This window comes from Felis catus, chromosome D4, assembly GCF_018350175.1.
Source record: "Felis catus isolate Fca126 chromosome D4, F.catus_Fca126_mat1.0, whole genome shotgun sequence".
NCBI classification, from domain to species: Eukaryota; Metazoa; Chordata; class Mammalia; order Carnivora; family Felidae; genus Felis; species Felis catus.
In genome coordinates, this window is record NC_058380.1 from 74066794 (window position 1) to 74089603 (window position 22810).

Consider the following 22810-nt stretch of genomic DNA (forward strand, 5'->3'; position numbering starts at 1 on the left):
ACTTTGGTATTCACCCACAGTCTTCTGATCTCTTATTTGGTTTCCCAAGCCGACCTACCATCCCAGGCAAACAATCCTCCTTGTTCTGGAGCCAGGCGGTGGCAAATATATTCCAGGCTCTGGGACTAGAGGCTTGGGAAGCAAGAAATATGGGTCCCATCCCTGCCGTTTACTACTCGCTGTGTGGCTTCAGTGAGTCATTCTCAGAGTCCCCATTTTCCTCGATACAGTCTGTCCAACAGAACTTCCTCTGAGGATGGAAATGTTCTATAACTGCACCGTCCCATACAGCAGTAGCCCCCAGCTGCACGTGGCCGCGAACACTTGAAATATGGCTCGTGGGACTGAGAAATTTAACACAAATCTTTTATTTTAAGGAATTTCAATTTAAATAGCCTCATGCGTCTGGTGGCCACCATATTGGACAGTGCAGGCCTTTGAAGGTGAAGCTAGGAGAACACCTGTCCCCTTGACACGCAGTGAGACGGATGGATGATGTGTGTATAGAGCCCGATGAGAGACGCTCACTGCTTGTTCAGTTTTCCCGACTCCTGCCCCCTGGAGATGTGGGTTTATGAGTCCTGGAGTGAGAGATTCCCCATTTGGGAACACACAGCTCCTCTTTGGAGACAGGCGGAAAGGAGGACATGGTGGTGAGTGGAAAGCCATGGGAGCTTCTGTGATGGGTGGGCTGGAAGATCAGCGAACATGTCTGAGCATAGCAAGGCCAGGTCAGAAGAAGGACAAAAATGGCTACATCTGCCCATTCCCCTCACCCCCTTTTTTACTTTCCCTCGCACCAGTACTCAAAAGGGGCCTATCTTAGAAATTCCCTTTCTTTGCCTAGATGTGGTTAAGATCCTGGCCTCTTAGAATCAGATGGCTCAAGGTGAAAATTTCAGTTCCATCACTTACCAATTGTGTCACCTCGGGCGAGTTGCCAACCTCTCTGTTTTGCATCTGTAAAATGGGGAGACTAATGCCTAGCTCTTGGGGAGGGGATTGTAGGTAATCAGTGCGTTAAGGTATGTGAAGCCCTTTGCAGTGGGCCTAGCACATATAAAGTGCTTCAAAAATGGAAGGCCACGGCCAATCTCACAGAAGCAGAGCCCACATTTCCACCCCAGCTCCACCCCAGCTGGAGTCCAGTGAGATGCCTTAGGAGCCACTGATGGGGTACGTCTAGAAGACCCTTGTTGGTGGTCCTCAGGCTAAGGAAGGGCCTGGATATGGGAACAAGCCCTGGTGTCCTCAGATGGCAGATGACCCCTCAAACTGTAGAGCTGGAAGTTACTCCGAAGTATTTACTGCTTGGATCTCCTTTCTGTTGATCCGGCCAAACGACAGTCTTCTGGGACGTGTCCAGAGACGAGAACGTTGCTACTTCTCAGGGTAGCTCACACAAACCGATAGAAAAGCCTTCCCGGGATCTAAGACAGCTGCCGCTTGGTGACTTTCCATCCTTGGTCCCAGCACAGTCTCCACTTTCCAGATTCAACTTCCTTCCCTCGCTGCCCCAGGCGGGAGGCACCTGCAGGTTGGTCCTGGTGAAAATGCCCAGCCCAGAGACTGGCTCACCAGGTCAAGGGCAGGGTTAGTTTTTACTGAGCTGGGAGAGCTGAAATGTAAAGCTCAAAACCCGCCCTAATTAAAGAGCAGAAGGTGTCCTTCATCCGCTTGTCTTACTTTGCGGGCAAAAGAACCGAGAGACTGGGGCGCCTGGGTGGCGCAGTCGGTTAAGCGTCCGACTTCAGCCAGGTCACGATCTCGCGCTCCGTGAGTTCAAGCCCCGCGTCAGGCTCTGGGCTGATGGCTCGGAGCCTGGAGCCTGTTTCCGATTCTGTGTCTCCCTCTCTCTCTGCCCCTTCCCCGTTCATGCTCTGTCTCTCTCTGTCCCAAAAATAAAAATAAAACGTTGAAAAAAAAAAAAAAGAACCGAGAGACTGATGTATCCATCGGTTCATCCACTCGCTTGCTGGGCGATAGTTATTGAGCACTTAACCGTGTGCCGAGTTTCAGGAACACGGAAATGAATTCCTGTATCCAAGCCTCATAGTCTCGTAGAGGAGACATCTATATCAACGGTGGGATAGGTGTTTCTACGCCAGGGCCGAGACCAGGGTGAGGTGAACAGAATTTCAGGAACGAAATTTAATGCAGTGTCAAAGAACACAGCAACCGAAATAAGTAGTAATTGATTGCAATACTATTTATTTATTTAAGATCTTCTTAAGTTTATTTATTTTGAGAGAGAGAATGTGTGTGTGTGCGCGCGCATGTGTGTGTGCGCGTGTGTGTGCACGCACGAGCAGGGGAGGTGCAGGGAGGAAGAGAGAATCCCAAGCAGGCTCCACACTGCCAGTGCAGAGCCTGACATGGGGCTTCAAAACACGAACTGTGGGATCATGACCTGAGCAGAAATCAAGGGTCGAATGCTTAGCCGACTGAGCCACCCACGTGCCCCTACTGCAGTACTGTTTAAAACTGAAAAATTAATGCCAGAAAAGCACGGACAAACGAAGACAGGATCAGCATGACGGAGTTCTTCCTTTTCCCTCGGGCTCTGATATGGCTTGGCATGGCACTGTGTTATGGGGATGTGTGCAAGCTGTCGTGTGACAGGAAAGGCAGGCATCTCACCCGGCCAGCCGTGTGCAGGAATTGACTCACATCAGCTCGCACATCTCTTCCCACCTCCTCGCTCAGGACTGCATGCTGGTAGGTTGAAACTGGCCATGATGGGAATATTTACACCCTGGTGATGGGCAGATGCTAAAAATCAGGATTTCCCCCCATCCTTTCTGGAGACCTGGTTGTTAAATACTTATCAGTGCATCCTTGTACCCAGCCTGCACTGGGGCGCGAGTGCCTTCAAGAAAGAGTTCCCAGAGGAGACGCCTTCTGAATTTTGCAGAATAAGAATCTAGAAAAGAAGAGAAAGGACATCCTGCAAATGAGGAACTCAGTATGCAAAGCGCCAGAGCAAGGAGCTGAGTGTAGCCGGAATGAGTGATGTTGCAGAAGAAGGAAGTTTCCAGAAGGCAGAGAAGGCCGTGGCACCAAATGATGCCCTGAGATTGAGCAAGCTTGGGGGCTCTGCTCTGGGACAAGACTGCAGATCTGTAGGAGGAGGGTACTTCATACTTCCGCAGGGTCCTGACTACCAGACCAGGTAAGAGACAGCAGTGGTGAGGCCATAAACGTTTCGTAACAGGATTTCTAAGCCGAAAGAGCTCTGATTTACAGCATTGGCCAATCCCACCATGGCCAATCTCAAGCTACTTACATGGTGTAACTGAACGCTGAGGAGAGATGCTGACGAGCACACCATTGTACAGCCGGCCTCTCCACCATCCACTCACAATAGAAATAAATAACGTCAAGGGTACAGATAACAGTAAAGTGTAATAAGGTAACTAGAAAGAGGTGAGTTTTGAGCGTTAATTACTTTTGCTTTAAAATTTTTTTAATGTTTCGGGGCGCCTGGGCGGTTCAGTCGGTTGAGCGCCCGACTTCGGCTCAGGTCACGATCTCGCGGTCCGTGAGTTCGAGCCCTGCATCGGGCTCTGTGATGACAGCTCGGACCCTGGAGCCCGCTTCGGATTCTGTGTCTTCCTCTCTCTCTGCCCCTCCCCCACTCACAATCTGTCTGTCTGTCTCTCTCTCAAAAATAAATGAAACATTAAAAAATTTATTTTTGAGAAGAGAGTGTGCAAGTGGGGTAAGGACAGAGAGAGAGTGGGACAGAAGATCTGAAGCGAGTCATGTGCTGAGGGCAGCAAGCCCGACGCGGGGCTCGAACTCACCAACTGCGAGATCATGACCTGAGCCGAAGTCGGACACTCAACTGACTGAGCCACCCAGGGGCCCCGCTTTTGCTTTTCATATAACTTATCCAATTATAAGTTTATTCCATTTCATTTTTAATAATGGCTTAATGGCAGCAAAGTTCCTGAAAACTTAACCATCTGCTCTCATGAGCCAGCAGGAGCAGGTAGGGGCCACTCCAGCACGCCGCCAGGAGGAGAGATTTTGGTCCCGGCTTGCTGCGTGTTCACCGGGGATGGGGGCTGCCTGATTTCCTGGGCTTCACTTTCCCAACTTGAGAGACCCGACCAGCTTTATCATGAGATGCTCTTTGTCCCGATCCCCTGTGGCCGGGGACATGGATCCAAGCCCCTAGGGGGCTTCCCAAAATAAGGCAGGAGTCCCCGGGACACGAGAGAGTCAAAAGCAAACGAGATCCTCGGAGAGATTTTTGCCCTGGGAAAAGAAAAGCCCGAGGCCAACATTCCGCATCCTCGTCACGTCAAGAGCGCTGTTTTATTATAAAACCATTGGCACCTAACCTGAGAATATAAAAGAATAACAGTAATACATACGTATAAATACATGTAAAAGAACAGTAATACGAACAACTTATATTTATTGCACTTTTGCCATGTTCCAGACACTGGCCTCTGTGCTCTGTACACGCTCATTCATTCAATTCTCAGATCAGGGGCACAAGGTAGGCAATAGAATTGTACCAACTTAAAGGATGAGGGTGCTAGTGTTACCACAATTCAAAAGGTGGAGAAAAGTGGGCACAAAGAGGTTAAATGGCATACCCCAAACCACGCGGCTAGGGATCTGACCTGGGATTTGCTGCTAGCCACTGCCAACGTGTTCACAAGGGCAACAAGAGAGAAGGAGTGTGTCCTTGCAGCCCAGGGCAACTGCAGGAGACTCCGTGAACTTGGGGGGAACATCAAGCCAAGACCAGCTGGATGTAACCAGGTGGCTCATGTCACAAGGACTGGTGAGGTTGGGAGAAAGGGAGTTACCCAGCAGGCACATGCCAACCCCCCCCCCCCCCAAGTTCACAGATGAGTTCAACGAAGGGAAAAGAGAATCCATGAAGTCCCACCGTGCTCACATAAGGTGGAGCTGTGACATGAGTCCCAGGGTATCGACATGGCCACACCGGGCAGCCAGCTTCAGGGGCCGGGCAGGCTTGGGGTTCATATCAAATCACAACCATTCCCAGATATCGAGATAGGCGAGACCCCAAACAAGGATCTGGTTGAGAAAGTACAGAAAAGATGGAAAAGTACCCCTCAGTGAATAAATTGCCCATGTCCAGAAGACAAGAGTGGTAACTACCCATCTCTGATGACCTACTGGAGCAGTGACCACGGTGTCCCATGTCCCGGAGCAGACGCCTCTGCCTGCAGTAGGGTCCCGCACGAATGGCAGCGGCTAGACAGGGTTTGATCAAAAGAAGTTTTGATGCTAAAGAAGACTCACAGGACTCAAAAGGACAGTGCTCACGCGTCTGTGCTTCATGGCAGGTGCTCTTTAGCAGCCTCGCTCAGGTAAGAATGTTCTTCTCAGCCAAAGCAAGGGATCTGGAGAGGACAGGTATGAACTCCAACTGTCATCCCTTTCCAGGGCCGTACCAGGCTTCACTTCCTCTGTCAGATCAGAGACCGACCACAGAACGTCTCAAAACCAGGGGACTCAAAATGGAGACTCGGTTGGGGTGTCTTATGCCTGGTGAGTCACATAGGCATAGTCTTGCTGGGAAACCAGCCCCGATAGCGGAGGCTTCCGCGGGTTTCACCAAGAGCAGGTACCATCTTTAGACTCATTGTTAACCATAAACAATGCTTACAGTTTGGTATGAACTACACTGAAATGCCTCAGTTCCATGGGTACGGAGCAACACCATTAACCACTGTGGCTATCAGTATGACTAGTGATCAATGTCCTGTAGTTCCGGGTCCTTAAAGACAAGAGAAGCATGTCTAACAAGTAACAATTCAGAGAAGCTGAAAAAGTGGAGCATATTTAACTGGGGCTCCACTCAGTAGAAGAAAAAAAAAACAACTTTATTGCCTCAGAGGAGGCACATGAGAAAGTCTTAGGGGTTCTTGATGGTCATAAACTTAGTGTGAACATTATTATGTAAGTGCCAAAAAACCGAATAGGCACCCAGGTTGTATTAACAGGAGCATAGAATATGCATGAGGGGAGATGATGAGTCTGCTCCACTCTCTGTTCATCAGATGCCACCTGAACCTTTGAGCTTTGCTGTGGTCACTGGCAGCAGTTAGGTAACTGAAAAACTGCAAAGTCTTTGGAGGAGACAATGCCGGAAGATAAGAAATAGGTACCAGATGAGCAGTGGTGAGAGGAAGTAAGACGGCTGGGTCTGGAGAAAGGATGCCTTGGGGTTGGGGCTGTTACTTTCAGAGAGATTTCAGCCACAGAGCCAGGCTTTAGACGATTTCAGAGTTGCTGTTCTCAATAACCATTGTAAAGGAGATACATGTAAAGAGCTCTTTGTAAAAGCTTTTTCGGATGGGGGAGGCAGAGTGGTGCGTGTGCTGCTCCCCTGTCCTCACTTTGTGACAAGAAAAAGCATCCAAAGTCATTGCATTGGCTAGCTTTCCCGGGAACCACACCCGAGCAGGAGTGTAGCACATCACATGGTCTGGGCGTGGGGTACTGAGGCAGCTAGGCTTGGAGTGCAAGTTTTAGCTGATTGTGGGGAAATGATGACTCCCAGCACGGCTATCTCGCCCTTGTGTCTGACAACAGGTGTACCACCTGGGGACATCGTGGAACCGGGCGTTGGACTGGACAAATTTTCAACCTGCTGAAATTTACTTGGCTTGGGCGGGGGTGTCTCTCCATCAGCTGGCTCTGACTGGCCGCTCCCTGAGCTGTGAAGAAACTTCCCCCTGACTCTGCCCCACACGCGGGGCTTGGTGTATTGAAAGAAGCATTTGGGACCAGAGTTCTAGCCCTGGTTCTGTCCTTACTGCTGGGTGAGCTTGGGCAAGTCCTTTCTGGTTCTTCATCTCCAAACTAGAGATGCTGAGTGGAAACTGACAAATGAAGTTGTGCCTGGGGGGAGGAGGTTGTGACTGTTGTTGTCATTGCCACCCCCTGGTTTATCTGGTACAGACCGAAATTCCTATTCCTCTGCTACATCAGCAGGGACGTTTTCAGCTGCTAGTAACAGGAAGAGCACCTGAAAGTGGCCTTGACAATGAGAAGCACTATTGATTTGAGAAAGGGCTGTCCCCAAGTGCCTGATTTAGCATCTCAATAATGTCTTTTTTTTTTAATTTTTAAAAATGTTTTGTTTATTTTTGAGAGAGAGAGAGAGAGAGAGAGAGAGAGAGAGACAGAGCATGAGTGGGGAGGGGCAGAGAGAGAGGGAGACATACGGAATCTGAAACAGGTTCCAGGCTCTGAGTTGTCAGCACAGAGCCCGATGTGGGGCTCGAACTCTGGGAACAACAAGATCATGACCAAGGCTGAAGTTGGACGCTCAACCAACTGAGCCACCCAGGTGCCCCTACATCTCAATAATGTCTTAAAGGCCCTAGTTCCTTTTCTCTCTGCCATCCTCAGTCTGTGGGCCACGGACCTCATCGTCACTTCATTGTGACAAGATGATTGCAGCCTCTCCAACAGCACGTCATCATTCAACAATGTTCAGAAAGAAAAATGGGGTGTATCATTGGTGTGTGTCCGCTTATAAAAGTGAGGAAAACTTTCTCAGAGGGCCCAAGCATATATAATTCCTCTCTCGTCTCCGAGGCTGGTCTGTATCTTACGTCCACACCCAAACCACTCACTGGCTAGGGGAAGGAGACCGCCACGGTGAGCTCAGTCTAAGCAGGATCCAGTCCTGGAGGCTTGGAGGACACAGTCTCCACTGAAGGATGAGACTACTTGGAAGACGGTGGAGGAAGACGGAATTCTGCCAGCAAAGATGAAACAGCAGTGGTCTGCCATGTCACGGGGACATCCCGGGATGACGGTCAGCTAGCCCTCGGCTCTGCCTGTATACCTTCCCTTCTTCCTTCCTTCTCTCCTCTTCATCCCACACTTACTGAGAGCCTACGGTGGGCTGGTACTCGGGAGGCCCCTGGGGATTCTACAAAGATAAGATATAGCTATGACCTTGAGGAGGTCCAGTTGAGTAGACATGTAAGGCAGATATATGCCCTGATGGGACCTGGCGTGCTAAATGCCAGGCAGGATGGGGGGCAGGCTGTGGTACAGCTGTGAGGATACGAGGGGGCCAGTGAAGAAGTGCATCCCAGAGGGAGGGGGTCACAGGAGTGAAGGCCCGGAGCTCTCTGAGCTCCTCAGCTGCTGTCTCCACTCTCGGCTGTAAGGGTGACTCAAATCCATTACTAGTAGCCTGTTTGGTAAAGCCACTGGTTCCAGACGCATCTTCAGGGTGAGTCCAGAGATCTTAACTTGCCATAGCTCTCACATCTGGAAAATGGGCTTAATTCTTCCAAGGCTGACTGAATGGATCGAAGGAGGAGATGGGTCAGACTCTGCAGTTAGGCATCGACGTGGGAGGCCTGACTTCTTACCCCAGCTTCCCCATTGATGCTGTGTCATCCATGTCTCCGAGCCTCAGTTTCCCCATCTGTAAAATGAGGAATTTAGGCTGGGCAGCTCTAGGGTCTCTTCTAGGCCTGAATTTCTTTTGGCCCCCCACATGTGGGTTAGTCTCAGCACCGTAAAGTGGACTTTGGATAGCTCACTGGCCTCTACCACTGGTCTAGGCCTAAGGAAATAAAGCCAGGCCGGGGTTGGAGGAGAAGGCCTGAGAGATGGTCTGGGCTGCCCAGATGAGAGGATCACATGCCGAGAGGACGTGCCCTCCTGGATAGTGACCCAGGGGGTTCCCTGGCCTCAGCCTTCCCTCCTCTTGCTGAAATGATTGTTTCTGGGGCCTTGGCAGTCACCAGGCCACAGTGACGTGGCCTCACAGGCAGAGCCCAAGCCCTGGGAGGCAGGCGGGTCACGCTAACAGCCAGCATTGGCTCCGGCCACCTCACCAGGGGAGAGGCCCTGGGCTGGTATTGCCGGGAGGGGGCAGCGGGAGGGGATACAGCGGGAAGCCGTCTCTCTCTCCAGCCTGATGTGCAGTGAAATTCCCTTTAGTGAAATGCTTTATCCTCGCTGCTGGGAACACAGGCATGAGTGGGGCGGAGCAGGATCAGCCTCGCATCAGGCCTGTCACGTGCCCTACAAATGTTTGTTGATGGATGAGGGCCACGATACAGGAGAGGGAGCAGGTAGCAGGAAAGCTAATCCGTTGGGTGGAATCAGGCAAACTTTACTCTCACTCATGCATTCCTTCCTTCATTCATTCCATCTTTCTTCACTTGGCACCTTTGGACTATCTCCTACATGCCGGGCTACTCCTACTGTGCTTCACGCTGGTGTCCGAAGGCCAGCATGGCAATGAGATGTGCGCATAGTGAGGACCATGGCTTCTGTTTGCCTGTGACCAGCGCCCCGCTCAGGGCTCGATGTCCAGCAGCATCTCCTGATTGGCCGAGTGACCTGGGAATGAATGACTGTATTAAATGATTCTATTATTAGGCACGTACCGTGTGCACACATCCTATGCTGCCTGCTGTGTGAAAGAGAGACCTGTCCTGGTGTGCCCAGCAGAGCAGGGCATCGGGGGAATAGGGAGCTGAGTTCTCCTCCCAGTTCCGCAGACCGGGGGAGCAAGCATGACTTCAGGCAGGCCTTCCTGACCTGCATTTTCTGCCTGTCTCTCCTTCTGGTATCCTCTACCAGACGTGCGGAGGGCAGGAGGCACAGGTTGGCGCCCAGTGGGTTCTCAGAAAAAGCTTGGTGGATAGATGGACAGGGATTGCTACCTGGGCAGTGTGCAGACCTCTGTTCAGCAGGCTAAGACTTCACTAGTGATTCCTTCACAAATACTTACTGAGCACCTACTCTGTGTCCACCAGCAAAACTATTTAGATGAAGAGTTTTTCCTCAAGGCAGATATGCCTTGGAGAGCAATGGGTCCATGGCTGATCTGCTTGGGCAGGACGTAAATTCCATGTGGTCTCTGAGCCCCACCAGGCCAGGAATCTCTATTTTTCTCCCTTGTGCCTGAAATGCTACATGGGCCTGGCGGTCACTGCCCGCCCCATTTCTAGTCTCGCTGCCTTCTGCCCCACAGAGATGGCCCCTTTTTGGCTGGCTGGTGAGTGCCCTTTTCTGTTCACAGAATAGGCAGTGGCCCGGTGTCTTCTGGACCCAACTTCCATCAGAGCTGTTTACGCCCAGTCACTGGTGTGGTGCCAGGAACCTACTTGGCAGAAAGACTAGATGCGAAGAGGCGGCAGAGGCAGGCAGCAAGGTCTCTCCCCAAGAATTCTTATCAGTGTCCATGACTTCTCTTTCCAGCTGACCATGAGTTCCTGGAAGACTACGACTCTCCCTTCCCTCCCAACCTAGCAAAACAGTTAACCCTCAGTAATTATCTAGTGAATTGAATTATTGTTAAACAATAGTCTCAGACTCACAAGCTCAAGGATCCATGCAGATTACTATGATTGATGTGCCCACTTTACAGATGGAGAGAGTGAGGTTCTGGAAGAAGATACCGTCGATCTTTATGGGCTCTGAGAGGTCTCCCATGGGTCTTTCCAGCAGCCCTCAGTGGAGCATGGTTCCCTGGGGCTCAACATTGCATACTCACATTTGGGAGTGAGATTTGGAAAGACCTTGGTGCTCAGCCATTGACCCACTGCCTGACCTTTGAGGAAATGCATCCCCTTGCCTGGAAATGGCTTTGTGGCCACTGAGTCACACAGTGCAGGGGGTTGGGGGGAGTGAGTTACATAGCTTCTCTACCAGCCTCCCTCAACTCTTCCTTTAAAACCTGCCTGAAATCCACTCCTATCCTCCTGGCCTTTTGGCGACTCTTCCACTTGAATTGTCTTCCCCCATGGCTCCATGAGCCAAAGGCCACCTCCTCCTGGGAGTATTCTCTGGTTTCCCCCCACCCCTTAGTTCTGCTTGACAACTCAATTAATCGATAGCATTTATCACCCCCCCCTCTTGTGTTATCTTCACGTGATTGCATGGCACTGTCTGATAGCTCCCGTGCAGGCCCTCTTACCTGCCCCAAGCTGCTGGGCATGTCTTCTGTCCACGTTACAAATGCACGTGTGCCCAGAAAGCAGGACCATGTGCAACGTTCTTTGTCTTCCCTCCCGTGGCGGCAGACCCTCTTCCCTCAGTTTCGTACAGGGGTTTGTACACGGTAGGAGTTAAAGAAACTCATTTAAATTATTAATGGTTTGAGCCTCTATTGTGTCGCAGGCTCCATGCTGGGTGTGGGGACACAGAGATGGATCTGACAATGACAACACCATGTGATGTGTGCTATGACTTGGGTGTGGGGCAGAGCTTAAGCTGTACTGGAAAGACAGAGAGGCTGTGAACAGGCAGCAAAGGGGGGGCGGGCGGGGAGGGAAACTGGGAGGAAACAGCACAGACAAGGCCTTGAAGTAGCCCAGCCTGTCCAGAGCCTGGGTCCGGGCATCAGAAAGATTGGAGCTCTGGGGCACACCATGAAGTCGGGGAGGCTGCCAGGGGTCTGCTCCGAACCCCTTAAAGGCTAAGGTCGGGATCATTACGTTCAGCTGCAGAAGACAGGAATGGGACAACCTCGGTTCCAATCCCACCTCCACCACCTACCAGCTTGGTGACCTCAGGAAAGCTACTTCGTCTTTCGGAGTCTCAGCTTCTCACCTGTAAACGTTGATAGCAGGGCCTCCCATAAATGGTGACACCCAGCACAGTGCTGCACCTGGCTAGGGTGAGGCAGGTTCCGGGGCCACATGCTGGCAGGACCCCAAACAAGTCTCAGAAGTGGAGTTTTAGAATCAAGGGGCTGCCAGAAAACCCCTAACTAATCAAGGTACATAATATATGAAGGCAATACTTTAAAAATGTCAAAACTAATGCCAAAAAAAATAAAAAATCCATGATGAACAACATATCGAAAAATATAAATGAGGACAGGATCCTCCTAGCACAAAGTGGGCAGCTCCAAAAAACCATGAGTGTGAGTGAACTGGGAGTTCTCAACCTTCCAGGGCTATGGTCTTCCGAAAACCTGAGGGAAACCGGTGGCCCCTCTCACGCGGAAGAATGCTCCCACATGCATCATCTGTGCCGTTTTGGGGGGTGTTCCTGCACCCCTGGGGCTCGTCCACGTGGCGGTTAAGAACGCCGGGTCAACTTGGGGGTACAGGGGTGGGGGGTGGTTCCACGCGCTGGCCAGCTGTCTGCGGGTTCCCCAGCACCCGGCTAGGCCGCCCTCCTGGCAGCCGTGGGTGCTCTGCCCCCTGCAGGAAGCAGCGCACAGCACGCCGCTTCTTTTTCTTTCTTGCTTGGCTCCCCCCCTCCACCCTCCTCCCTTGCTTCGGCTTGGGACTTTTCCTAAAGTTTGCTGAAACCAGACACCTTGCTCCACCAAGCCCGCGTGCAGCCACGGTTTAAAAGGCCGCCTTCAGCGCCCCCTCCCCGCCCCCAGCGGAGACTTCAAAAGGCCCGGCGGGCGCCGCGGCCCCAGCACCTATGAGCCGCCCCCCGCGCCCGGAGCCCGCGCCGGAGTCCGAGGACGCAGAGCGGCCGAAGTTCGAGCGCAGGCGGACCGGGCCGGCGGCGCAGCCCCGCGCGCCCATGCCCCTCCCGGTGCCGCTGCGCTCCGAGCGCCCGCGCCCAGTTTAGGGAAGGGGACCCCGCACCCCCGCCCCCGCGCCCGCGCCCGGGGCTGCGGGGACCCATGAATACAAATGCCGTTAGGCGCCCGAGGAAGGACCGACCGTCCAGCCTCGCAGCTAGGGACCCAGTAAGTGCCCCGGGGCTCCTGGAGCTCTGGGGGTAGCGGTGTGTGTTCGTAAAGGTGCGCGCGTACGGGGAGGGGGGTGCACGTGTGGGGAGTGAGTGCGTTCGTGCACGCTTGCGGTGGGCGCTAGCGGAGAGCAGTGTGCAAGCGGGGGTGCGCGCGCGCGCATGTGCACTTGGGGTGTGTATGTGGGATGTGTGCACGTGAAGTTGTGTGAATCGTGTGTGCGGGTGTGTACGTTGGGGGGGGGGTGTGGATCCCGGGAGGCTAGCCTGCATTTGTGTGCGTGTAAGTACCAGTGTGCATTCGTCTGCGTGTGTGGAGTCCGGGTAGCGTTCGAGTGCAATAACCCCAGGGTGTGTTTGTGTGAGCCCGGGGGGAGTGTGACTTGAGCTTGCGTGTGAATGAGTGTGAATTTGTGTCTGAGTTTGGGGTGAGCGTGGATGTGTGTGGGAGTGTGTGTGCGCACTGGTGAACAAGTGGTGGAAGTGGAGGTGGAGGGGGAGGTGGAGGGGGCTTCTCACGCCTGGGTTCGGACGGGGGTGGTGGTTGTGCGAATTTGCTGGGCTTTTGCGGCGGGTTCAAGGTGTGCAGTTGTGCGCTCCAGTGTGGGATCTCAGGAATCTTTGGTCGCCTCCTGGGGGTGTGTGTCGGGGGCAGGGGTTGTTAAGCTCCCTTTTCTTACCGAACGGACAGGGAGGGGAAGAGGGTGACCAACATTGAACAAGCCCACCCACCAAGTAAGTGTCCAGGGAAGTCAGTTCTCCAGGGCGCTCTGAATCTGAGAAGAGGGGTGTGTATGTGTGTGTGTGTCTGTGGTAGGACACTGGTTGTCGCTGTTGTGGCAGTCTGGACACTGAGTGCTGGTCCCAGCTCTGTCCCTGAAACACCGGGTTCCTTTCAGCAGTAGTGTCTGTCCCCTTTCTCCCTCTATCTCCACCCCCCCACCCCCAGCTCGGAGGGACCTTCCCCCCACCCCCACCCCCACCCCCAGTCTCACAAGCCAGAAGTGCCACATCTCCGAACTGTGCCCGTCCTGCGGTGCAGCTTTGGCCATCTCTTTCCTCTTTGTGAATCTCAGTTTCCCCATTTTTCCTGGGGGAGGGGCGGAGGTGGGGGTGTCTCTGCGGGGCGGTCGTGGGCCGGCCGAGGCCGTGTACTCGGCTACGGCCGGCAGGGGGCAGCATGGGGCAGCAGAGGGCGGCTCGGCGCGGGGAGGAGAGAAGGTGGAGAGCCACCGCGGGCCGAGACTTTAAATCGCCTTCATTTCCCCCAAATCCTTCCTTTTCCTCTCCTCCCCCAGGCCGGCGGGGAGGCAGCTTCCACCGCCCTCCGCGCGCCCTCGCCCGGCCTCGCTCTGCCTCCGGGGACCGCCAGCAGCCCGCCTCCAAAAGTTTGATCATCTCTCTTTCCCCCCCTGCTTCTTCTTCCTTTTCGGTAGAAGCAGAAAAAGAGCGAGGCAGGGGCGAGCGCGGCGCCGGGACTCCTGGGACCATGGGCCTGGCGCGGGCGCCCGCGGGGCCCCGGCCGCGCTGCCTGCCTGCTCGGGCGCCCCTGGGCGCGGGGCTGCGCTGGGGGCGCGGGGGCCGCGCGCTCTGAGCCGGCCTGGCGCGGCGGGGCGGGGGGCTGGCGGCCCCATGGGGCGCGCCCACACTTGCCCCCCGGGCTCGGGAGCATGAAGTAGGGGCCCGCCATGGGAGCGGGATCGGCGCGGGGGGCCCGAGGCACAGCGGCGGCGGCGGCGGCGGCGGCGGCGCGCGGGGGGTGAGTATGAGCTCGGGGACGCCCCCTCCCCAGCTTCCTGCTGCCCCAGCCCCGGGGAGGGCTGGGGATCCCCGCCGCGCCGGACGCTTCCCCGGAACGTCGGCTTCCTGCCCCTTCCCGAGCCCTTATGAAGCGGGCCACCAAGGGTTAACGAGCGGGCTGCGCCCCCGGCCCGGCGAGGGTTGGCGAGCGCTGCCTGCCCTGCCCCGCTGGCCGGGCTCTGCGATCGCGTTGGGGCGGGGGCCGCGCTGGGGAGGGTCCGTGCAGAGCCAGCCCTGGGGTCGGGGTTCGGGGTGGGTGGTGGCGCCTGGAACGGCGAGTTGGGGGCGGAGGGGGGCTTTTTGGGTGCTCGGGGGGAGGAAGGGTCTCCGTGTTGGGCTGTCTCCGTGTGTTCCGGTGGCGGTGTCCACAGGTCCCGGGCTTGTAAGTCAGTCTGTTCTTGTGAAACTACCCGCAAGCTTCTCGGTCTCCGGGTCTCCGCTTCTGCTCCCGTCTCAGCGTCTGTGTGGCTTTGCACGTCCCCTGCTTCTGGAAGTCTCCGCGTGTGTGTCACTATGTTTGGGTCTGTGCGCCTCAGTGTTTCCCTGCTTCTCTGGGGGTTGGGGGGAGGGTGTCTCGGTTCCTGTCACTTTGCGTGTGTGAGAGAGAAAAAGGGAGAGCCTGCATGTCAGAGTAGAAAGGGGCCCTGGAGATGAGCAAGTCATTTCACAGAGGCAGAGACTGGGGGGGCCAGGGAGGGGCAGGGAATCTCCTGTGGCAGAGCTGGGACCCGGGGGCTGGCGGAGTAGTTGTAAAGAGTGAGCGTGTGCAAGAGTGAATCCCTGAGTGTGGGTGTGTGTGGGAGTGAGCGAGGATGGGAGCAGCCCTCAGGGCCCTAGGGACTGTGGCTCATGCTCACTGCCCAGAGAAGCACAGAACTTGCTCCCTTTCTGTCCTGCCCCCAGGATCAGAGGACATTCCCAAGAGGCTGGTCAGGGCTGTTGCCTCCAGACCCCACCATGCCCCGCCCCCTCTGAGCTGGAATCAGGGGGATGATCCCCCCCCCCTTCTTTCCCATGTCTTGGAAAAAGCTGGCTGGCTGAGATTCCACCACCCCCCCACCCCACCCCACCACACACACACACACACACACACACACACACACACAGCACCAGTAAGCACACTGCTGACTCATTTTCTCCAGAAGACCCTGTGCCAAGGCAGATGCCAGCGGTTGGGCAGAAAAGTGGTGCCAGGCGAGCACCCCATGGTGGGGCCCAAGCTTTGGGCAAATGGGCAGTCAAGTTGCTCAGAGGCCCAGCCTCTGCCTTGCCTCCCTCACCACAGGGTGCCCCAGATCCTGTGCCCTCTGGTTCTGGCATGCCCTCCAGCTTTGTTCTTCTTTGCCTCTCCCAGACCAGGCTCCATGACCCTATGGAGCACATCCCTGGCCCCGTCTCTCCTTCCCTTTCCTCCCTGTCCTTGGAACAGTCCCCTTCTTGGTGCTTGTGTGTCTTCTGCTGTCCCTCAAACCGTAGTTCAACAGCCATCAGCTCCCCTCATAGTGCGCTGCGCGGGGAGTGGGGGGGGGGAGCTGCCCTCCCCATGTAACCCACTGTTTGTCTCTCTCGGAGCCCATTCTGCCTGCTACTTTGTTGGCATATTCTCCTTCCCCGTTTCTGGGTGCAGGGACCTGCTTGGTACCCTTACAACCCGGCCCGGTGCACTGACATGCCGTTATCAGTGGTGCTGGAGGACTGACCGCCTCTGTGGGGGCAAAACACTCACACACTCACACTAGTGGGTAGCAGGTTGCAGGGCAGAGGGAGTGCTGCAATCGGCCAGTGTGAGTCCTGACTGCCCCGTGAGCTCGGGCAAGCCCCTGGCCTCTGTGCTTCTCTTCTTTCTTACCCGCCCCACGGGCATCTTAATTCTCAGCTAGCAAGGTTTTGTGAGGATTGATGGGGGGCCATGCTTGTCAAGGGCTTAGAACAGCGCCTGGCATGTAATAAGTGCTCAATAAATGGCAGCTGTTATTTGTATCATTATCCACTTCACCTTGAATGGATGTGTGAGTCAACCGGAAAATTCTGGGCCGCCTCCTGTCCAGACAGATGACCTGTCTGTGTTCCCATGGAAGAGGTATCAGGTGTGAAGAGAGGGGCCTGGGTGTGGCTGTCTGGGCACGTGGGGCCTGGCCGGTCCACGGAGGCAGGTGGGACGGGTCCATCCCCCTTTGCTGTTCTGTGGTCCTCAGGCCAGCTTCCGGCCCAGCTGAGCCCACGAGAGCACAGCCGAGCCTGGAGTTCACAGGCTGCTTTCCTTGTGTGTGTTTTTAGTGCCCTCGGTCTCAGCTCTGAGCTCTTAGCGGATGTGCAAGTTGGCACGGGTCTGTAAGATTCTGTGTGTTCCCAGGTAACAAGGACAGAGACAACACCATGCAAACCAGCTGTAGGTTCTGGCAGCCTCGTGGTCCAGGAGTAGCCACATGTGGTGTGCTGGCAGAGGGCCTTTTCTGGGGGTAGGAGCACCTGGGTTCCCTTCTTGGAGGGCTGTGTGGCCAGGCTGTACCTCCAAGGTCAGGTTCCCTAACTCCCGGCTGCTGTTTCAGTTGCCTCCTACCCACTCTGGCCCCTGGGCCCTGGTCTTCCCGACATTCTGGAGCCCTGGGTTCACCGAGCCAAGGACCACAAGTCAGTGGTGAAAACAGAAGTTGGGAAGAACAAAGCTCTGAGCCAGCACAGGCACGAAACATTATTAGCAGTAGCCTAAACAGCATTGGAACGGGAGCAAAAGGATCGGCAGGGCCTCCCTCCGGGAGCCAACTTTCCAAGCCTGGAGCTTACTTAGATGGCTTGTTGGCTTCCGAGGCTGCATCTCTGTTCCTGTTGGTAAAGTCTGGGACTCTGGTCTCTGGCAAGTAGGAAGTCCCTGTAAGTCTCCCATTTCTTCTCCATGAGAGGCAAGTCAAGTGAGACGGACTGTCTGCTAAGCAGCGGGGTCGGATGATGTGGGTCATTGACATGCTGTGTGGTTTTAGACAAATCGCTTCCCCTCTCTGGGCCTCGGTTGCCCATCTTCACAATGAGGGGGAGGGACTAGAATCTGGCCTCTAGATGATCTCAAAGGACCTTGTCCCACTGTATTATTCCCACTGTTTGCTTTGGTAGTGTATGAGTCAAGTGCGCACAGAATCCAGGTCTGGGAGGTCAGCTGCATTTGTCAAGGTGACCGGATGGAGGGGCAAATTCTTTCATAACAGGCCTTCAGGGTTGAACTTCTTGAATGGGAAACCATGGTGTTGGGAAGCTTAATTAAAGAACAGGTTCTGATCCCATCGCCCTTGTGAGTCTTCTCTCTCGTGACCTTCAGGGATTAAAAATATTTCCCCCACGTGTATTCTCAGTCTCTCCAAAGTGGTCACCTTGGCCTAACCACAGCCATAAAAATTGACTAAGGGCATGTGTGGTTCTTGCACCTTGTCCCCTCCACCCAGCCTCTCCCTATCAGCTTGGGAAGCATCTTGAGCAGGGTGGATATGACACGATACGGCGAGGGACTCCAGGAGTGAGGGCTCGTGCCTGGAAAGCTCTGGCAAGAGAGGGTGGGGGAAAATGGGGGCAGAAGTGAGCTCGTCGGCACACTGGAAAACGAGGGGCAGTGTCCTCTGAGGAGCCATTCTCAGGAAAAATGAGTTCACTGGTCCCCTAAGTCTGGGGACTGCTGCTGGACAGAAAGCACGGTCAATGTCTTCATTGTGGGACGTCTCAGACCCTTTGGTATGCCGTTAGTTGTGCCCCGGGAGTCGGCAGGACTGGGATGCAGCTCTTCCCCAGGGAATCCGGCCCCGGTTTCCTCTAGTGTCTACCTGGCCAAGTGGGAAACAATACTGAAGAATTATGACCCCAGAGCCTTCCCAGGTGGCCTTGAAGAGGTACCTGCCCTCCCTGAGCCTCCGTTTGTGGCACGTCAAACAAAGCCTCCTGTCATTTCTTTTCAGGCCCGACGAGGCTGCCATTGGCTTCAGGCGGGCAGGTCGTGTCGGCAGGGCCAGCCTCTGTCCTTCCTCCAGACGACGTCAGGGCAGCTAGGCACTCTGACCTTTAGTCATGGCTAGCGGTGAGCTGGAGGCGAGGTCCGCGGTGGACTGGCCCTGTGAGAAAGGCATTTTCACAGCAATGGCAGCAGATTGGAGAAGATGAGGGGGAACGGAAGCTTATCCAGGACCGACCCTGGAAGAAGGCAGAGGTGGGGAGGGCCTTGGGGGGGGGATGCTTTTAAAGTCCAGAGTCCTGGAATACCAGGTACTATGTATTCCTTCTACAAAGATACGCTGAACGTTTATGACGTGCTTACCAGGTGCCGGGAATACAAAAGTGAACAAGACAGATGTGGTTCCTACCCTTCGGGGGCTTTTTCTGGAAAGGGAAGCAGGAAAATAGGCAATTAGCACACGTGGGATACCTGCTGCGGTGAGGTGCGGGCACCGGGCTGTGGGAGGTGAGGCCCAAGCTGGAATCGAATGCCTGTGTGGGAACTGGCCAGGCTAAAGAGCGGCGTCGGGAGCGCTTGGTAGGGCGGGCATGCGAAAGGCCCGGAGGCTGAGAAGGCTTCCAAGGGACCACCGTCAGCATCTGAGGGCTACCGCAGCCAGCTTGCTTTACGCTGCAACTCACTGAAGACCCAAGCCAGCCTGGCTTATGGAAAGGGAGTTATTACCTCTGGTATCGAGAGATCTGAAGCAAAAGCAGCGACAGGCTTGGCTACTTCAGCATCTCAAGTGTCCTGAAACGTCTCCTATTTTTCCATTCGGTCATCCTCAAATGCTCACGGAGCTTGTTAAGCTCATGTGCCCAAAATGGCTGCAGCAGCACATCCCCACTCGATAACGTACAAAGGTTAGAAGGAACCCTCTCTGTCCCTTTGCAACACTTTTCCAGGGGCCCTAAGAGGCATCCCTCACATCTTACTGGCCACATTTGGGTCACATATGTGTGCCTAAACCGGTCACTGGCATGGCAGAAGAAATTCCCAAGATTGGCTTAGACTTACCCGGATTCATCCAGTACCCTCTGAAGTCCGTGCCTCCCTGAACAAGAAGGGAAGGGTAGGTGACCGCCAGTGTCCTTCACAGTGCCAGTCAGGATTACTATTGATCATAATTGCAATCAAATTGGAGCAATTGCTATTAAATCGGAGGGTGTAAACTTGTTTTCCAAGGAAGCCCGGGGAGCTGGGAAGAACGTGGGGCTCCAGACATCAGTTCCGGCAGATGGGTTTCCTGGATTACGTGGTTCCCCAGAAACACAGCATCCTAGCTTCCTCTTGGAAACGGATCCCGGGCCTGTGCATCCCAGCCTTAGCCCTCAGCACCCGCCTGTCTCGGCTCTCTCTGCCTGCATCCCGGCCGGCCGTCTTTGGCCGCGTGCTGCCCTCCCCTTGGCCTGTTCAGGGATCAGATGCCCCGGGTGGCTTCGGGTGTCGCTGGTGGCTGCTCCCACAGGAAGGTGAAATCGGATCACTGCCTCTCCCCATCTTGGCAGGAGCCACCGAGCGGAGCATTAACCCTTCCGGGCCCCAGACTTCAGGGGCAGCAATGACTGTCTAGGAGCACTTCTGTGGCTGGCACCAGGCCGAGCCCTTGACATGCATGAGCTCACTTAATCCTCATGCCTGGCCTGCACCATCGGGCATGTCGGCCGTGTTGCAAAGCAGGAGGCGGGCTCAGGGAGGCTGAGTGACTCATCCAGGGTCACACAGCTGGTAAGCAACGGGGCCAGGTTTGCACCTGGGTCTGCCTGACTCCCCGCTGTGTCCTCTGTCCCTCTGTTTTCTCTCCCTGCCTTTTTCCGTCGGCATGAAGCCAGGTAGGCGGCTTCCTTAGGACGCGTTGTTCCTGGTTCAGGGGTCTCCTCCTCCTCCACCTTGCGTCTAGAGAGGAGTTCTCATCTCATTTGTCCTTTGAGATGTCAGTCATCCAAGCGCATCAATTCGGTCTTCCCACTGAACTTTCAGTCCTGGTTCTGCTGCCCAGTGGGCCTCAAGATCCTGAGGCCACAGTACAGATGGGGAGACTGAGCCCCAGAGATGGGGAGGGGCGGGCCCCTGGCGGCCCGGTGAGTCAGCGGCAGATTTGAAGCCGGGCCCTGGGTCTCCTGACGCCCAGGGCAGGGCTTCCTGCCCACTCTTTCCTGCCCTGTGACCTTGGGTTATCGATGTGTAAAAAGCCAGGTTGTATTTGGGCTGCGTAGGCAGGTCCGGCCCACAGGGGTTGCGCCTGGAAACCCGGGAGCGTGGGCTACACCGTGGGGTCCTAGAGCCTGTATCTTGCCTCCACCTTCCATGGGCGAGACTGGGGGACACTGGGCCTGGGTGGTTCCCTCCCATCTCTCCAGCCGGATCCGGGCCTGAGGGTGGAAGCTGATGCCGCATCTGCTTGTGTCTTCCGGTCTCTAGGGGGTTTCTCTTCACCTGGATCTTAGTGTCATTTGTCTGTCACCTGGCCTCCACCCAAGGAGCTCCTGAAGGTAATCCTCTCTTCTCTTTGTGCAGGGGGAGACAAGGGAGGGCAGAAGGGACCTGAGAACACAGGGCTAGGAGACGGCTAGGCCCCTCCCTGGAACTCACTGCCTCAGTTTTCCCATCAGTAAAATGGAGCCCATCGTTGGCAAATTCTCTCCGGGCTTGAAAGAATCACATTTAGGGTTTTGTAAGGGGCAGGAAGGACTCAGTGCAGAAATGTGGAAAGCTGACCCTTTCTTTCCTATCCAAGGGTCGGGGGGTCGGGGAACGGGCAGAATTGGAATAAATCACGTTGGTTCAGTCAGCCTCAGTCGTCCTGATTTGTCCAGTGGTTGTACCAAGAACTGCTGAGAGGAGGCACGAAGGCCACAACTTCCTGCCCTTCCCGTGAGATCCTGCTCATCCCTGCCATCCCTGAGGAGCCGGCCAGGGGGCCAGAGCGGCCGTGGGCAGGCTGCACAGCTGCCCGTGGAAACTGAAACCTCTCCCACATCTGTTTGTCAAACAGCCACGACGCCTCCTAAAATAGCGGCCCTTCCCCTCCTCCACGCCCGCCTGTGTGCCGGGACAGGCAGCCGGGCACTCTCAGAGCCCCTGTGGCCTGACCTGGCCGCCGGCAGGGATTGGGTCCCCGGGAGGGGAGGGCCGTGCCCGGAAGAGGCTTCTGCTGCCCGGCAACATTTTGTGCAAATGTCATATTTTCCGAGCTTGCTGTTTCCCCCACAAAGTAGGTGAACAGCTGTCCAGAGTCCTGAGTCAGGCGATGGGGGGCGGGGGGTGTTGGGGAGAGGCCGGAGCTATGTGGAGCCAGGTTTATGTAATAAAGGGATCTTGCTGCGGCCAGCTGGCTGGGTCCTTCCAGCATGGCGTTGGGCTGTATTCATTCTCCTGTCCCCTAGCGCCTCGCCCCTGGGTCCTGGATGTGCCTCCACCCCACGTTCTCACTTGTCTGAGGGGCTCTAGCTCAGTATAGCATTGTGTTAAGAACAGAGACCCTGGAGCCAGGTGGCCTGGGTTCAGATTCCAGCTGTGCCTTTTATTATAGGCTGTGTGACCTTGGGCTAGTTATTATAGCGAACTTTTCTGACCTTCGTCTGTGAAGGGGGGATAATCAACAGTACCTTCATCATAGATGATTGAGAGGCTCAAGAGAGATAGTGCATGTAAAGCACTTGGCTCATAGTAAGTGCTCAACAAATCCTAGCATTTATTATTGTTGTTGATTATATCATTTACCTGAAAACTTGGCTAAGAACAGTCCTTCTCTATCCCCTGTGGAGCCCGCAGTGGTCAGTCTTCCCTAAGGTGACCACCTCTGCCAGCTCCAGGTGTCAGAGTTCGGGGCTTTGCCCTTGACCTACAGACAGTCTGCAGGGGTGGCCTGGAGACTAGCCAGTGTGGGTTTTGAAAGGACGCTAAGGGAAAGCTCATTGGTGTCTCCTGGCCTGGCCAACTGTCATTTCCCCTGGGTGAGCGAAAGCAGCCATAAGCTGCGGTGTTTGAGGACATGCTGTGCAGGCCTGGGGTCCTCCGGGGGCTGCCAAGATGGGACAAGGGGCGGGGGGGGGGTGGCTTCCTGCCCTCACCTCTTCCCTAGCAAGCACCTGCTCGCTTTTAAGCTGTTCGTAGTGAGTAGTATTTTGTGATAATAAGAGCGTTTCAGTGATTAAAAGGTGTGAAATACACTACTACCAAGAGAATCTTTGAGCAGTGGTTTATTTCAGATTAGGGTCTGAGGGCAGATGGAGATGGGAGAGAGGGGGAATTTGCAGTGAAGTGAAGGCCCGCAGGCCCTACGGACGAATAAGGGTCTTCAAGTCAAGCCAACCCGAAGAAGCAGCCTACCCCTCTAGAGTT

The 22810-nt window shown here is 55.0% G+C and overlaps 1 protein-coding gene across 6 annotated transcripts in view; it reads left to right on the forward strand.

The window, feature by feature from the left end:
* The first annotated feature begins 12525 nt into the window (after positions 1 to 12525).
* Positions 12526 to 22810, forward strand: part of COL27A1 (collagen type XXVII alpha 1 chain) — a 140816-nt gene continuing 130531 nt past the window's right edge. For 3 of the 6 annotated variants that reach the window (XM_045042847.1, XM_045042848.1, XM_045042849.1), the window contains exons 1-2: positions 12526 to 12691; positions 20888 to 20958. In XM_045042847.1, the coding sequence (XP_044898782.1) occupies positions 12636 to 12691; positions 20888 to 20958 (127 nt within the window). In that variant the 5' untranslated portion in view covers positions 12526 to 12635. Of the gene's footprint in view, positions 12692 to 13907; positions 14266 to 20887; positions 20959 to 22810 lie in introns of those variants that run through there. The other 3 variants (XM_045042846.1, XM_019816400.3, XM_045042850.1) reach the window with 3 other exon arrangements.